The 15,865-nt window shown below is 46.4% G+C and overlaps 2 protein-coding genes across 3 annotated transcripts; one reads left to right on the forward strand and one right to left on the reverse strand.

Moving 5' to 3' along the window:
* Positions 1–389: 389 nt before the first annotated feature.
* On the reverse strand, positions 390–4,285 carry cenpo (centromere protein O). Its single transcript, XM_069160578.1, has 6 exons — positions 4,042–4,285; positions 3,743–3,894; positions 3,117–3,285; positions 2,747–3,018; positions 2,256–2,415; positions 390–1,840 (listed from the first exon to the last, which is right to left on the reverse strand). Exons 1-6 carry the CDS (start codon positions 4,196–4,198, stop codon positions 1,731–1,733), a joined length of 1,020 nt encoding a protein of 339 aa, XP_069016679.1. The 5' UTR covers positions 4,199–4,285; the 3' UTR covers positions 390–1,730.
* On the forward strand, positions 4,277–15,460 carry slc5a6b (solute carrier family 5 member 6). 2 transcript variants are annotated; one of them, XM_069160577.1, is made up of 17 exons: positions 4,277–4,448; positions 7,051–7,131; positions 9,772–10,221; positions 10,287–10,352; positions 10,890–10,941; positions 11,022–11,089; positions 11,208–11,362; positions 11,707–11,847; positions 12,427–12,553; positions 12,794–12,882; positions 13,099–13,211; positions 13,296–13,366; positions 13,450–13,536; positions 13,643–13,815; positions 13,894–14,000; positions 14,084–14,205; positions 15,015–15,460. In XM_069160577.1, exons 3-17 carry the CDS (start codon positions 9,874–9,876, stop codon positions 15,123–15,125), a joined length of 1,830 nt encoding a protein of 609 aa, XP_069016678.1. In that variant the 5' UTR covers positions 4,277–4,448; positions 7,051–7,131; positions 9,772–9,873; the 3' UTR covers positions 15,126–15,460. The 2 variants fall into 2 exon arrangements, with proteins under 2 accessions (XP_069016678.1, XP_069016677.1); XM_069160576.1 differs by lacking the exon at positions 7,051–7,131.
* The last annotated feature ends 405 nt before the right edge of the window (positions 15,461–15,865 follow it).

Raw genomic sequence — 15,865 nt, forward strand, 5'->3', positions numbered from 1 at the left:
GCACCAACATATGGTTCTTATCAATGAGGAGTCACGTGGTGTTGTTTCCGGAAGTGTACTAACAATTTACAGGTTAAGAAATAAATAACAGTAAAGATAATTAAAGTAGTTGTATTACTACTTGTGAGGAGAAAAGGGTTGCAAATTATCGTTATTACTATTATTTATTCTAATAATTATTTTTAATTGTTTGGTCTGAAAAAGTTAATTATAAGTTCCCAGAGCCCAAAATGACAAAACCTAAAGAGGATGCATTTAGTGTCAAACAAAAGGAGAGAATCTTTTCTTAAAAATAACCTAAACAATTAACACATGATCAAAATTATTTAATACATTTTCAAACAACTAATTGACACATCTGAAGAAAAAACATGTACAATCATGTCAGAATTTTTTTTTTTTAAACAAAACAATTATTTGTGTCCTTAATGTAGAAATCAACTGAGAATGAATGTCTTTAAATTTGTTGTATTTATTTGGTCCTCCATCACGTGTCTTCTATTTGTACTATGCAGAATTTTAACTGGCATATATTTATATTATTTGTATTGCGTAGTTTTTGTGTTGTCATTCCTTGTTTATAAGTATTTCCATGGTTTTTTGTAATTTCTTTTTTAAACCTTTATTTTAGTTTCTATCAGCACCTTGAGACTGTGAGGAACTACATTTCCTTCAAATGTGTATGTGGAGGAATGACAATAATAAACCTGAACTTAGATGCCTTCCACCTGTGATTGTAAATGACACTCAAACATTGAACAACATTTTGACACAGCAGCATCATGTTATCTTCAGTCATCGATCAGTTTTAGAAGCTGCAGGACGTCGTGTGACTGCAGCTGAAATATAATCTGAGGAATGTGTTGATGCACAGTTACGGCACACGCTCACTGACATACTGCACAATGGGAGATTATATTACACATGCTGAGAGAGCCATGGCAGCAAACACACCTGCAGGAATAAACTCTGAGGACGGACGACAGACTCCTGGTCAGAAGAGAAGATTTCAGCCTTTATTGAAAAAGACAAACTGACCGAGGTGTTGTTCTCCCTGCAGGATCAGTCTGATGGATCACATGTGTGGAGGAGCAGCGCTGCAGGGGAACCTGAGAGTACTGAACCAGAAGGAGGACCGAGACCTGCAGCACAGACTCAATATGTTGGACAAACAGCACCGGTTGACCCGCAAGCTGCTGCAGCAGAGACGGGCGGCGCTGCTCGAAGAGGTGAGGAGGGTGGTGATGGTGAAAGTCTGTGAACCCAAAGCTACGGTCAACACTGCCATGAAGGACATCGGAGAGCAGAGCTTCATCAGAGGACTTCACACGTCTGACGGAGGACAACCTCATCGTCACAGCAGAGGACCCGAGACGAGCCGCTCCGTCTCCGCGCCGCCGGCACCGTTTCCGCTTAGACGCCGAGGAAACGTCAGCAGCAGCCTGTCGCTCCGGCAGATGAAGAGCATCGCAGCCATCGACTCGATCTCGGAGAAAGAGCTGGCGCGGCAGCGGCAGGCGGAGCAGGAGGAGGCGGATAGGCTGTGGCGGCTGCAGACGGAAACGTTACACCACAGGGTGGCGGCGTTCATCCAGCAGCTCAAAGACAGAGGCGCTGCGGAGCCTCCGTGAGAGTCACCGACATCGTCAACTTACACCGCAAACAGGAAGAAGCACAACTGATGCTGCTTCATCAGAAACTACAGAGTCTTTGTTATTATTTTATATAAATCAAATGATACTCCCAGATTTCTTCATGGCTGTCAGAGCTCTGTGTACAGGAACCTCAAGCAGTAAACTGCAGTTCATCTTCCACTGAGGAGACTCAGGAAGACGCTCGTCTGCAAAGAAACACAAATATCACAAAGAAATGAAGCAGCAGGTCAGAATATTTATTTATCAAACCAGCTCTCTGAACAATCTGCCTTTTAATAAAAAATTCTTAACTTCCTGAAAGCTGATGTTATCAGTAATTCATCTGTCGTTTATCAGAAAATCGTGAAAGAGTCACATCAGATTCACAGTGTTCAGTGACGTCGATTATTGAATTTAGAAAGATGTCAAAGAGAAAGAAGAGGACATTAAAGGAGGTTTGTTGATTACTTTTCTGATGAATAAACTGTTTCAGCTCTGATTTAATGTTTTAAATGGTGTTTGCGAGTCATGTGACACACTGTTGAACAGACCAGCGGAGGTGGTTTGTTCTCCAGATGTGAGAGTTATAATCTATACAGCAGCTGTCTGTCTGACTCCTACCTGTACATTCAAAGTGGACTGCGGTGGGGAGACACCTGGTGAGGTCCGTGTAGTCCAACCTGCAGAGGAAAGCCGCCCTCCCTCTTGGCACGCTGAACATCAGCACCAGTATGGAACACAACACGTTACTCTCCATCACCTCGACGGACCCGTGCTGCTCCTGTGAACAGACAGGAGGATGTTACTGTCAGGAGTTGTCTACTTCCTGGAAGAGAAGAGTACATTTCTACCGATTAAAACTACACCTTTATCAGTGGATGTTGTCTGAGATTATTTACAGTATTGTGCAAAAGTTTGAGCCACTTTAGATGTTTATATTCTCATCCATCAATCAGTGAAGGTGTGAATTCATTCTGCAGAGACAACGAGTCCAAACAACAGCTGGAAGTCACAAAGAAGAAGACAAGAAGAGTCCTGCAGCAGACAGTTTGTCCCCCACAGAGCTCCGATCTTCATGGACTCGGTTCAGAGACATTACAGTGATGTGTCACCTTGACGAGCTGCAGCTGCCGGCAGCGGCCGGAGAAGCCGTTCAGGTTCTGACTGAGGAGGTCCAGGAACGTCCTCAGGTCCGTCTGCATGCCACTCTGCTCGGCGAGCCTCTTCAGGGGGACAAAGGGCGGCACGTTGTGTCGGGCGATCCTCACCGCCGGCCTCAGGTCAATCTCCAGGTTGTACGTGTCCAGGTAGACGCCCTGGTACGCAGTCGCCACGGATACGCACACTCCTTTACCCTGACGGATCTGTATGACGTCATACCCGCCTGGTGACATCAGAGCAGGTGAAAGGAGATGAAAATGAGTATAAGGAGGCTGTTAAAACAGAACGAGAAGAAGTCATCAAACAGCTGACTGTCGGTACCGATGAGGTGATGAAGGTCCAGGAGGTCCTTCAGCTGGGTTTGTCTTGCCATCAGATGCAAAACCTCAGCGTTCTCAGAGTCTTCATCCATTCCCTCCTCCTCCTTCTCCTCTTCATCATCATCATCAGCACCCTGTCTGTCCATAGACAACCTCAGTTTCTGCAGATTCTGTGACGGATCATAAAACACATAAGGTGATGTTTCACACCAATTTAAAATGTCATAGAACAGGAAATCTACGGGCTGAAATATGTGTCACTACAAACTGAATTTAAACGGTTTCAGTTTGTGTCTTACACATCTGGGTCTTTAAGGGGCAGCAATCACGAGCATATTAATCATTTTAAGGAAGCCTGGACCACATTATAGCTGGTCCAGACCTAAAACAGCTTAATTTATTCAAGTCAAACCTGGATTGAAGTATCCCAGAGAGGTTAAAGATTCTTTAAAACAATTTCTGATTCGTAAAAATAAAAAACGGGCTTTGGGAAAATGGAGAAAAATTATACTGGCTGGTTGATTGTACAGAAGAGAGATCCATACGTGATTAAAAAGTGAAATGTCCCTTTTTCCATTTTCATAAATACAATTAAGGTTGTTTCTCTGTCTGTCTGTCCTCACTCACCTTGTGTGTCTCTGTCTCCGCTCTCAGTTTGTCTCTTTGGACCATCAGCGCTTCAACTTTAGCCTTTAGCTCCACCACCCGGCTCTGCTGCTCCGGCTGAGTTTTGCGGCTCCGAGCTTGAACTTCCAGCAGACTCAGGTGACTTAAAACACCTGCAGGTCAAACAGATACTCTGATGAACTCTCAAAACAGAAAAAAATAAATGCTGTCAGCGTCAATCTAACAAACCGCGGCGCTAGCATTAGCTTGCTAACGTAGCTTTACAGCTAAGTCCATTAAGCTACCGGGCTGTGAGGTACCTCTAGTGGACGCTGCCTCCATGTTTCCGAAGTCCTCCGGTTTGTTCTGTTGAATGTCCTTGTTGTAAAAGACTGTGTTGTAACAGACTATGTTGACTGTGCTGCTCAGATGAAATCGATCACTACAAACATTTGATTTTGGCGCCTGCTGCGTCATTACTCGCAGCCCCGCCCACAACTTCCACCCCGGAAGAGGATTCAAAACAGTGTGTGATCACGTGGCGCTTGAGAGACGATAAGCGAATCCAACAGTTTTTGAACAGAAGAGAAGATATTTTCGAGATGTCCACTCCACTCTGCCTCAACTTCCTGTTTTCATTCATGGAAATAATCCAGACACGTCGCGTTTAAGTGACGCAGCGCGAGCAGCAGCATGGTGCCTCCAATGGCAGAGCTGGAGTGTAAAGGTGAGTCTGTTTCACCTTTACACTCCACCTGTCAACGTGCTCCTCACTACACCTGTCATGTTACTTCAACCAGGCTCGTTTCCTGCTCATGTTTCTTCTCACTGAGTTAAATCCTGCAGCGGGTGTCACAGATTCTAGTTTCATTATGTTATATATGTGACGAAACCACCATTAGACATTCAGTTTACACAGAAAAGCAGCAAATCCTTACGTTTCAGGTAGGTAGGTAGGTAGGTAGGTAGGTATTTACTTTATTAATCCCTGAGGGGAAATCTTTTCGCTACAGCAGCATACAGAAGCAATAAGATAATAATAGAAATAATAGAATAAAATAATAGAATAGAATAATAGAAAAGCAATCAAATAGCAGTAAAAAATATAAATATAAAACGCACAGTATATACAGTACAGTATATATCTATATACAGTGGGGCAAAAAAGTATTTAGTCAGCCACCAATTGTGCAAGTTCTCCCACTTAAAAAGATGAGAGACGCCTGTAATTTTCATCATAGGTACACTTCAACTATGAGAGACAAAATGAGAAAAAAAATTCCTGAAAATCACATTGTCTGATTTTTAAAGAATATATTTGCAAATTATGGTGGACAATAAGTATTTGGTCAATAACAAAAGTTCATCTCAATACTTTGTTATATACCCTTTGTTGGCAATGACAGAGGTCAAACGTTTTCTGTAAGTCTTCACAAGTTTTTCACACACTGTTGCTGGTATTTTGGCCCATTCCTCCATGCAGATCTCCTCTAGAGCAGTGATGTTTTGGGGCTGTCGCTGGGCAACACGGACTTTCAACTCCCTCCACAGATTTTCTATGGGGTTGAGATCTGGAGACTGGCTAGGCCACTCCAGGACCTTGAAATGCTTCTTACGAAGCCACTCCTTCGTTGCCCGGGCGGTGTGTTTGGGATCATTGTCATGCTGAAAGACCCAGCCACATTTCATCTTCAGTGCCCTTGCTGATGGAAGGAGGTTTTCACTCAAAATCTCACGATACATGGCCCCATTCATTCTTTCCTTTACACAGATCAGTCGTCCTGGTCCCCTTGCAGAAAAACAGCCCCAAAGCATGATGTTTCCACCCCCATGCTTCACAGTAGGTATGGTGTTCTTTGGATGCAACTCGGCATTCTTTCTCCTCCAAACACGACGAGTTGAGTTTTTACCAAAAAGTTCTATTTTGGTTTCATCTGACCATATGACATTCTCCCAATCCTCTTCTGGATCATCCAAATGCTCTCTAGCAAACTTCAGGCGGGCCTGGACATGTACTGGCTTAAGCAGGGGGACACGTCTGGCACTGCAGGATTTGAGTCCCTGGCGGCGTAGTGTGTTACTGATGGTAGCCTTTGTTACTTTGGTCCCAGCTCTCTGCAGGTCATTCACCAGATCCCCCCGTGTGGTTCTGGGATTTTTGTTCACCGTTCTTGTGATCATTTTGGCCCCACGGGGTGAGATCTTGCGTGGAGCCCCAGATCGAGGGAGATTATCAGTGGTCTTGTATATCTTCCATTTTCTAATAATTGCTCCTACAGTTGATTTCTTCACACCAAGCTGCTTACCTATTGCAGATTCAGTCTTCCCAGCCTGGTGCAGGTCTACAATTTTGTTTCTGGTGTCCTTTGACAGCTCTTTGGTCTTGGCCATAGTGGAGTTTGGAGTGTGACTGTTTGAGGTTGTGGACAGGTGTCTTTTATACTGATAACAAGTTCAAACAGGTGCCATTAATACAGGTAACGAGTGGAGGACAGAGGAGCCTCTTAAAGAAGAAGTTACAGGTCTGTGAGAGCCAGAAATCTTGCTTGTTTGTAGGTGACCAAATACTTATTTTACTGAGGAATTTACCAATTAATTCATTAAAAATCCTACAATGTGATTTCCTGGATTCTTTCCCCCCATTCTGTCTCTCATAGTTGAAGTGTACCTATGATGAAAATTACAGGCGTCTCTCATCTTTTTAAGTGGGAGAACTTGCACAATTGGTGGCTGACTAAATACTTTTTTGCCCCACTGTATATTATATACAAACAAACCAAGAAACACAGTCAACAGTGTTATTGTACTGTGATGGATTTTGCCAGAGGTGAGTTATTGTACAGTCTTATTGCAGTGGGCAGGAATGATCTCCTGTATCTGTCCTTGTGACAGCGGAGCTGGAGGAATCTTTTAGAGAAAGTGCTCCGCTGTCCCTGCAGCAAGTGGTGGAGAGGGTGGACAGGATTATCCAATATGGACAATAGTTTGTTCAGCGTCCTCCTCTCCACCACCTTTTCCAGGCTGTCCAGTTTGTAGCCGATGATGGAGCCGGCCTTCTTAACCAGTTTGTTAAGTCTGTTGGTGTCACCGGCTCCAATGCTGCTCCCCCAGCAGACCACAGCGAAGTACAATGCACTGGCCACAACAGACTGGTAGAACATCTCCAACATCTCGCTGCACACATTGAAGGATCGAAGTTTTCTCAAGAAAAAGAGTCGACTCATCACCTTCTTGTAGACAGCATTGATGTTGGTCTTCCAGTTCAGTCTGTTGTCGATGGACACACCCAGGTACTTGTACTCCTCAACCATGTCCACCTCCTCTCCCAGGACTCAAAGCGGTTGTGGAGCCGTCGCCTTCCTCGTGAAGTCAACCACCATCTCTCTGGTCTTGGCCACGTTCAGGAGCAGGTGATTTCTTCCCGCCCACTCCACAAAGTCCTCCACCACTGCCCTGTACTCATCCTCCCGTCCATCCCTTATACATCCTACCGCTGCAGAGTCATCAGAGAACTTCTGCAGATGGCAGGACTCTGAGTTGTACTGGAAGTCAGTTGTGTATAAGGTGAACAGGAAGGGAGACAGAACAGTTCCCTGAGGAGCTCCAATACCACTGACCACTGTATCAGACAGCACACTGCCCAGACGGACAAACTGTGGTCTGCCTGTCAGGTAGTCATTGATCCAGGAGACGGTGGGCGCGTCCACCCCCACCACCCGCAGCTTCTCACTCAGCAGCAGTGGTTGGATGGTGTTGAATGCACTGGAGAAATCAAAGAAAGTGATTCTCACAGAGTCACCGGTTCCATCCAGGTGAGACTGAGCTCGTTGCAGCAGGTAGATGATGGCGTCGTCCACTCCCACACGAGGCTGGTATGCAAATTGCAGAGGATCCAGAGAAGATTTCACCAGCGGCCTGAGGTGGGCCAAGACCAGCCTTCATCACATGAGATGTGAGGGCAACCGGTCAGTAGTCGTTGAGGCCAGATGGAGTCGTCTTCTTGGGGACAGGAACCAGGCAGGACGTCTTCCACAGCACCGGGACCTCCTCCTGCTTCAGGCTCAGGTTGAAGAGGTGTTGTAGGACTTCAGCCAGCTGGACGGCGCAGGTCTTCAGGACCACGGGCTGATGCCGTCAGGTCCTGCAGCCTTGCGCTGGTGGATTCTCTCCAGCTGTCTCCTAACCTGGCCAGTCGTCACAGAGAGGGGGGTGAGGGGGGTGGGGTCGAGGTGTCGATGGAGGAAGAGCCCTTTGAGATTGAGGGCTCTATGCAGTTCACCAGGGGGCGCAGAGGGGGGAGGGGGAGACAGCAGAGGTGTTTGGGAGGTGTGAGGTGTGGAGGAGGCAGATGAGGGTGGTGAACTAAACCTGTTGAAGAAACAGTTTAGTTCATTTGACCTCTCCAGGGAGCCCCCTGGTTGTCTCTCTCTCCCCTTGAACCCAGTAATCTCCTTCATACCGGTCCACACCTCCCTCACGTTGTTCTGTTGGAGTTTGGCCTCCAGCTTCCTCCTGTAGGAGTCCTTGCACTCTCCTGAGCTCCTCCCTGTCCCCAGACCTGAAGGCTGCTTTCTTCTTATTAAGAACTTTCAGGTCACTGGTGATCCACGGCTTATTGTTGGGGAGGCATTTTACAGTCCGGGATGGTACGGTAGTGTGTTCACAGAATTTAATGTATTCTGTGATACAGTCCGTCATGCTGTTGATGTCCTCCCCATGTGGTCCAAACAGCACATTCCAGTCCGTGGACTCAAAGCAGTCCTGCAGGGCATCTTTAGCCTCCTGTGTCCACCTCCTCACAGTCCTGGTGGTCACAGGCTGCCTCTGCACCAGGGGAACATACTTGGGAGTCAGCAGGACCAGGTTGTGGTCTGATCTACCAAGGGGGGGAAGGGCAGTAGTACTATATGCATCCATGGCATTAGCATACAGTAAGTCCAGAGTTTTATTGTTCCGTGTGAGGCAGTTCACATACTGGTGCAAAGTTGGCAGTACTTTATCCAGACTGGTGTGGTTAAAGTTTCCAGTAACTGCCAAAAATGCACCGGGATGCTTAGTCTGCAGTTTAGCCACAGTGGAGTGGATGGTGTCCACTGCTGCCTCTGCATCAGCTGATGGAGGAACGTACACAGCGATAACAATGGCGGACGTGAACTCCCTCGGCAAATAATAAGGGTGCATCCCCACGGCCAGCAGTTCAATGTCCGGGCTGCAGAAACGTTCCTTCACACACACGTGGTCGGGATTGCACCACCTCTCGTTCACATAGACTGCAATCCCTCCACCTTTCTTCTTACCGCTCCGAACAACGTCTCTGTCCGCCCGAACAGTCCTGAAGCCGGGTACGGCCGTGCTGTGGTCCGGGAAATGTGAGTGCAGCCATGTCTCGGTGAAACACATGATGCTGCACTCCCGGTATTCCCGCTGGGTCTTTACCAGCGCGCCGAGCTCGTCCGTCTTGTTGGCCAACGACCTCACGTTCCCCATTAAGATCGCCGGTACCGCTGGTTTGTATTTCCTCCTTTCCGCCTTTAGCTTAGCTCCAGCTCTGCAACCCCGCCGTCTTCTCCGAAGTTCAACGGGGATCTCAGGCCTCAGAAGCTGAAATCCTGCAGATCTTTTTTAACAGTGACTCCATAGTTGATGGGGTTTTTTTTTTGTTTTGTTTTTAATTATTTCTGTTTTTGTGGATTTATAACAAGAAAAAATAAAATATTTTACTGTGTCCAAAGTCAAAAGGCTTCATATTCTGAGTGACAACGTGTTTGAAAACTGAGTTTCTAAAAGTGTCTGAGTCACAGCTGCCTGTGTTTGCTGGAACCTTTCGTATCTGTGACCTTGAGAGCCCTCAGAGATCTGCTGCTACTGTTTCAACCTCCCATTTCCGAAACTGCCAACAATTATTTTTGGATCAGCACAAGCAGGGGAAAGTTGACAGAGTTTGTGTGACCTCGGACAGTTCAGATGACTTCACGTTTATCTGAGAGGAAACACAAACATGCTCCCTCTCTTACAGATATGTATTTAATCTGTGATTCTTTCTGCTTCAGGGTTGCTGGACTGTTCCTGACTGATGGGTGTGAGCACAGACGTCTTCCCTTCATCTGCAGCTGCACACAATCTCGTCCATCAGCAGCCGGGAGTCGATCAGGATGGACCCGTCCGACCAGAAGCACTTCACGCTCACAGACTATGTGATCTTTGCCGTGCTGCTCGCCGCCTCCCTGACCATCGGGCTGTATCACGCTCTGTCTGGCGGCCGGCAGCGCACCACACGGGAGTTCCTGATGGCCGACCGGAGCATGCGTTGCCTCCCCGTGTCCTTGTCGCTCATTGCCTCCTTCCAGTCAGCCGTGGCCATCATCGGCGTCCCAGCGGAGATCTACAACCACGGCACGCAGTACTGGTTCATCGGCTGCGCCTACATTCTGGGTCTCCTCATTCCTGCTCATGTCTTCATTCCAGTGTTGTACCGGCTGCAGATCTCCAGCGCCTACCAGGTGAGTCTTTGGTTCTTAGCCTGGACTGGATTTAAAGGAGCTGCTCACCTCTTTTTCTTCTACAGTATCTGGAGCTGCGATTCAGCAAAGCCGTGCGCATCTGTGGGACGTTGACCTTCATCTTTCAGATGGTGGGTGCAGAACTATTCAGTTCAACTCTATTTATACAGCAACAAATCACAGCACTAGTTGTTACAGGGAACTTAACACAGAAAAGTTCTCACAACGGAACGTTAGAACATTATAGAGGAATCCAGCAACCTCCGACAGAACCAGAACCAGAAGCAGAGGTGGCGATCATCTGCTTCGAATGGTTGGAATGAGAGGAGAGCAGAGAGAGAAAAGAAAAGCATAGAGAGACCAAAACCACAGACCAGAACCGTGCAGCTGCAGAAAGGAGCAGGGAGAGGAGAGGAGAGGAGAGGAGCAGTGCATCATGGGAGATCTCCCAGCAGCCTCGGCCTGTGGCAGCAGACCTGGAGGATGGTTCAGGGTCACCTGAGCCTATCGAACTGTAAACTTTATCAAATGGGAATTTTAAAGCCTGTTTGTTGACTTTAGTTTAGCATGTTTGGAGCAGAATTAGCTGTTTGTTAGTCATTATTATTAGCATATAAATAGTCATTACTTCAGTTATATAGTTGATTATTTGTGATTATTTCCTCCAGGTCATCTACATGGGAGTGTGTGTTTACACTCCTGCCTTTGCACTAAATGCAGGTACGACCCCTTCATGTATTTCACTTTGTCTAATTAAATAAAATTCCTGGCTTTAGTGTGTTGCTGTTTTTTTCTTCCAGTGACTGGATTTGAGATATGGGGGACAGTGCTGGTGACTGGACTGGTGTGCATATTGTACACGACTCTGGTGAGTGATATAACACATCATCGTCTGGACTCGAATCAATTAATCCCATCTCCAGATATTAGTATAAAAGGTGTGACGGGTATATTCATTAGATTTGTTCCTCATCTGTCCCTCTCAGGGCGGTCTGAAGGCCGTAATCTGGACCGACGTCTTTCAGACCGTCGTGATGTTCGCGGGGCAGCTGGCCGTCGTCGTGGTCGGAGTGCAGCAGACCGGAGGCGTGTCGGAGGTCTGGAGGAAAGTTCAGGAGGGAAACCGCATCTCTGGTCTCGAGTGAGTTTGTTTGTAGGAGAGGAAACACAGTCAAGAATCTGCAAAGATGTAGGCCTGTTGATGACATATGGAAGCCTGATTTATTGGCTTGGGAGGAAAGAAAAGGAACCAGATCATCACTTACAGACATTATTTACTGCAAGTTTAAGAAGGTTTTTATTAGATACTGTTGCTTCCTGCAGGACTGAATCCTCCAACTGTGTTCAGTCAGTTAATTGACTTTCTTGACCTGCTGCCTGAGTTGACACATGTGGTACAGTGAATGAAACATGATTGCTCCGCACACATTGTATTTACTGCATGTCACAGTGATCTTGCTGTCTGTTTTCGTCCTCTGTGTCCAGCCTGAACCCCGACCCCACAGAGAGACACACCTTCTGGACTCTCGGGGTGGGCGGAGTTTTCCTGATGCTGTCGCTGTACGGAGTGAACCAGGCTCAGGTGCAGAGATACCTCAGCTCGCGCACGGAGAGAGAAGCTGTCAGGTAACACGAAGACTCAAACTGATTATGTATTTAACACCAACTCATAAGACAATGAACGTGGAGGAGATTCTTTAAATACTCTCACAGCTGTGACAGACATGTTGACGTCACAGAATTGAACTGGTACAACATGTGCGTTATAGAAAGTCTGCAACTGTCAGAATAAGTTCTGCTGTTCCTCTGCAGGTGTCACTCTATATGTTTGCTGCGTGAATAAGCCTGATGTCGCTATGAAAGATATAATTTATTGTTACATACAGGATGTCATTTTAGTGACATCTAGTGGTGAGCTGACAGATTACAAACAACCTGAACGCTCCTCGTCTCATCGTCCTTCCAAGAGAGTCCGTCGATAGAGACAGTATGGCTTGCATCGACAAACAACGTGCAGCAGAGGAAAACGCTGCACCTAGATGTTCTAACCCCCCCCCATCCTTTCTCCCCCTCCCCCCCCACCATCCTTTCTCTTCCCCCCCCCCACACACACACACACACACACACACACACACACACACACACACACACACACACACACACACACACACACACACACACACACACACACACACATCCCTGCAGGTCCTGCTACATGGTGTTCCCCGCCCTGCAGCTGGCTCTAGCTCTCAGCTGCATGATGGGTCTGGTCATGTTTGCACGTTACTGCGGGAAGGACCACTCGGACCGGCTGAGTGGCTCCTCAGATGCAGTGAGTGGAATCATCTCAAAGATTAATAAGACTAAAGAGGAACAGAGTTTCTACTGAATTCTGTGAAGACCGTCTGGGCTGCAGGAGCATTTTCATATTTTATAGTCACTCTTGATGCAAATGTGGCAGAACACAGAGTGTGCATTGTCATATTTATATTTTCTTTCAGGTTATTAATACATTTATGCAAATCAAACTCAAGAGTTCCAGGAAATTAAGTTTACACTTTGTTTTCTGCAGATGGTGATTTACTTTGTGATGGACATGCTGCAGGGTCTGCCTGGACTGCCCGGACTGTTCGTGGCGTGTTTGTTCAGTGCAGCTCTCAGGTATGAAACGGAGAATTAAAAAATATACACAGAGCATCGAACCAGTCAGAATATTAGTGGCTCCAAACATTACAAGGAAGCTGATTGTTGTTTAATTAAGTTTCATTAAAATATACAAGTTGTATCTTATCGTGTCAGGCGCAAGTTGTTTGTTAGTTTTTGTATTTTAAAGATGGCGTTGATGGTGTGTTTGTGTATTTTCTGGTCTCCCTCCAGCACCATCTCCTCGGCCTTCAACTCTTTGGCCACCGTGACAATGGAAGACCTCATCAAACCTAATTTTCCCGCCATGACAGAGGCGAGAGCGACCCTGCTGTCCAAAGCTTTAGGTCCACTCTCTTTAAATTCAGCAGGGGTTGACCAAGAGCTCCGTAATCTTGTTCTAAAGTTTGACCTCGTGTCCTCTCCCACAGCTTCGTCCTACGGGCTGCTGTGTCTGGCCATGGCTTATCTCACCCACCTCATGGGGGACTCCGTGTTACAGGTGAGCTCACCTGATGATAGATCGAATAACTACCAACATTCATCCTTAAGTTTAAGCTGACTGTTCTCACGTTTGAACTCCAGGTGGCTCTGAAGATCTTCGGGATGGTCGGCGGTCCGATCCTCGGCCTGTTCTGTCTCGGGATGTTCTTCCCGTGGGCCAATGCAACCGTGAGTTCCACCTCAGCAGTGAGGTCATATGCCGGTATCCTGTATAAACCAGTTAGCTCGTGGTTCAGGATCGGTTGACTGAGGTTGTCGTTAACGGTTCTTTCAGGGAGCGCTGGCCGGCCTCGGTGCAGGTCTGACGGTGGCTTTCTGGGTCGGGATCGGGAGCATCGTCACTCGAAGCTCCACCACAAGCCCGTTGCCGCCCGCCTGTCGAGTCATCCTTCTGTCGGACAACATGACGACCGCAGTTCAGATGGGACTCGGCAACGTGACTCTGAGGTGAGAATCCCACAGACAGTTCAGAGTTCTGGTTCCACTCAGGTCATTTCACAGCTGAACGATCTTTTGGTTCTGCAGCCAGCCATCTGGACTGAGGAGGTTCTACTCATTGTCCTACATGTGGTACAGCGCGTTCAACTGCTTCACCGTCATCCTCACCGGCCTGATCATCAGTTTCCTCACAGGTGGGAGAGCTCCTGCGTAAACACTCTATAATCCTGAGCTCTCAGTTTAACTGTAAAATGTTTGACGACATGTTTCTGTTCAGGACCAATGAAAGAAGAAGACGTGACACCAGGAACAGTTTATCCATTGTTGGGGACATTGCTCTGTTTTCTACCTGAACGCCTCAAGAAGAAGCTCTGCTGTGTGACTCCGCTGGGACACACAGTGAGTGAAGGGATGGAGATTCGGCACAAAACCAGCAGCATTCAACAACATTAAATTCAATATTCATAATTACAACCCTGTTTCCAAAAATGTTGGGACGCTGTGGAAAATGGAAATAAAAACAGAATGTGATGATTTTCAAATCCAATAAACCCACATTTAATTGAAAATAGACCTTAGACAACATATTGTGTGTGTGTGTGTGTGTGTGTGTGTGTGTGTGTGTGTGTGTGTGTGTGTGTGTCAGATTTGTATTAGAAACGGACACAATTCTGTATTGGAAATCACTGCATGGGCTCAGGAACACTTCTGAAAATCATTGGCTGTGAACACAGTTCATCTGCATCCACAAATGCAGGTTAAAACTACACCATGCAAAGAAGAAACCAGATATAGACATGATAAATTGATTTAAAAATCATCACATTCTGTATTTATTTGCATTTTACAGTGTCACAACTTTTTGGGAAATCGGTTTGTACGTTTATCATTGTTTAGGATCAAAATTCAGGAGTTCCACTGAAACAGAAGATTGTTGGTGTAACACAAGACTGCTGCTGGAAACACAATATAACAGAGCTGATTATAAGCTCAGGTTTAAAATGAGAGTGAAGAGGATGCACAAAGAAAGATTCCTGCACAGATTATCAGTCATGGAAACAGGACAACACATCAAACACCTGATCTTTACCCACTGGTCTGTCTGGGTTCAGAATGGTGTGAGAGAGTAAAACTTTGCTCCACTGTTGATCTACTTCAGTCCACAGTTTAGACTTCCTTTATTTTAATGTTCGTTCTTCTTCTTGCAGCCAGCAGCACAACAAAGTCCTCCTCAACACAAAGAGAGTAACGGACGAGCCGTCCTGCAAGAGGAGATGCAGACTTTTCTTCCTGTTGTGGAGTATGAAACAGCGGTGTGATGTCAGACTCTCTCAGGTGAGGCAGTAAGCCGTCTTTGCACAGAGCACCGGGACTTTAAAACATACTTGTGTGTCGTATCGAGATGCCTCAGCTTCGTGGTGAAGGATTCATCTCCCGACTTCCTCACGTCCTCGAAGACACAATTCAGGACTTCATTGTTTTACCGCAACATGAGCTTTAGATCAAGTGCGATGCTTTATCTTCATATGTGACTGCAGCTGTATGCGTGTCCCTGTAAGTTGACAGCGCCCCCCTGTGGCTGAGCGTGTGACTGTAATGCTGTTGGAACACCAAAAAACCTTTTTATAAAAAGGATTAAAAGTTTTGTAGTTTGTTTTCTTGTCTTATTGTCATTTTTCACATGTTTTACAGCTGAACATCCCATCTTAAAGGGCACATAAAGAGCAGCACACCAGTATAAAACAAGCATGAAGTGGGTATTTTTCAGGCAGTTAAGGTCACCGGATAAATAGAGCGGCTCCTCATGAATATGATTTGAATGAACCGTTGAATTCCTAACGTGTTTGGAACACGAGATCTTTGTTTGGAGCTCTCGTGTCTCCACATCAGTCACAATCATTATCCAAATAGAACCAGGAAGAGTGCTGCTTCACAAAGCTTCTCTGTGCTCTGCTGACATCCAACATAACATGAGGTTTTATAAAACAGTCTGATACCCAGTGAAGGCTACATGTAAATACATACCATATAACAACCTGGTGCATGTGTTGATTTGCCT

This window comes from Embiotoca jacksoni, unplaced genomic scaffold (assembly GCF_022577435.1).
Source record: "Embiotoca jacksoni isolate LCO1_2020_lvr unplaced genomic scaffold, fEmbJac1.0.p SCAF_27, whole genome shotgun sequence".
In the NCBI taxonomy this organism is placed as follows: Eukaryota; Metazoa; Chordata; class Actinopteri; family Embiotocidae; genus Embiotoca; species Embiotoca jacksoni.

Bases quoted from the DNA above. Each gene is read 5' to 3' on its own strand.
- cenpo (XM_069160578.1), bottom strand. From the start codon at position 4,198: ATGACGCAGCAGGCGCCAAAATCAAATGTTTGTAGTGATCGATTTCAT. The intron at 3,019-3,116 runs GTACCGACAGTC...TGATGTCACCAG, and splicing joins GGACCTTCATCACCTCATCG to GCGGGTATGACGTCATACAG. The intron at 1,841-2,255 runs GTAGGAGTCAGA...GTTTCTTTGCAG, and splicing joins AGTCCACTTTGAATGTACAG to ACGAGCGTCTTCCTGAGTCT.
- slc5a6b (XM_069160577.1), top strand. From the start codon at position 9,874: ATGGACCCGTCCGACCAGAAGCACTTCACGCTCACAGACTATGTGATC. The intron at 10,222-10,286 runs GTGAGTCTTTGG...TTTCTTCTACAG, and splicing joins AGATCTCCAGCGCCTACCAG to TATCTGGAGCTGCGATTCAG. The intron at 10,353-10,889 runs GTGGGTGCAGAA...TATTTCCTCCAG, and splicing joins TGACCTTCATCTTTCAGATG to GTCATCTACATGGGAGTGTG.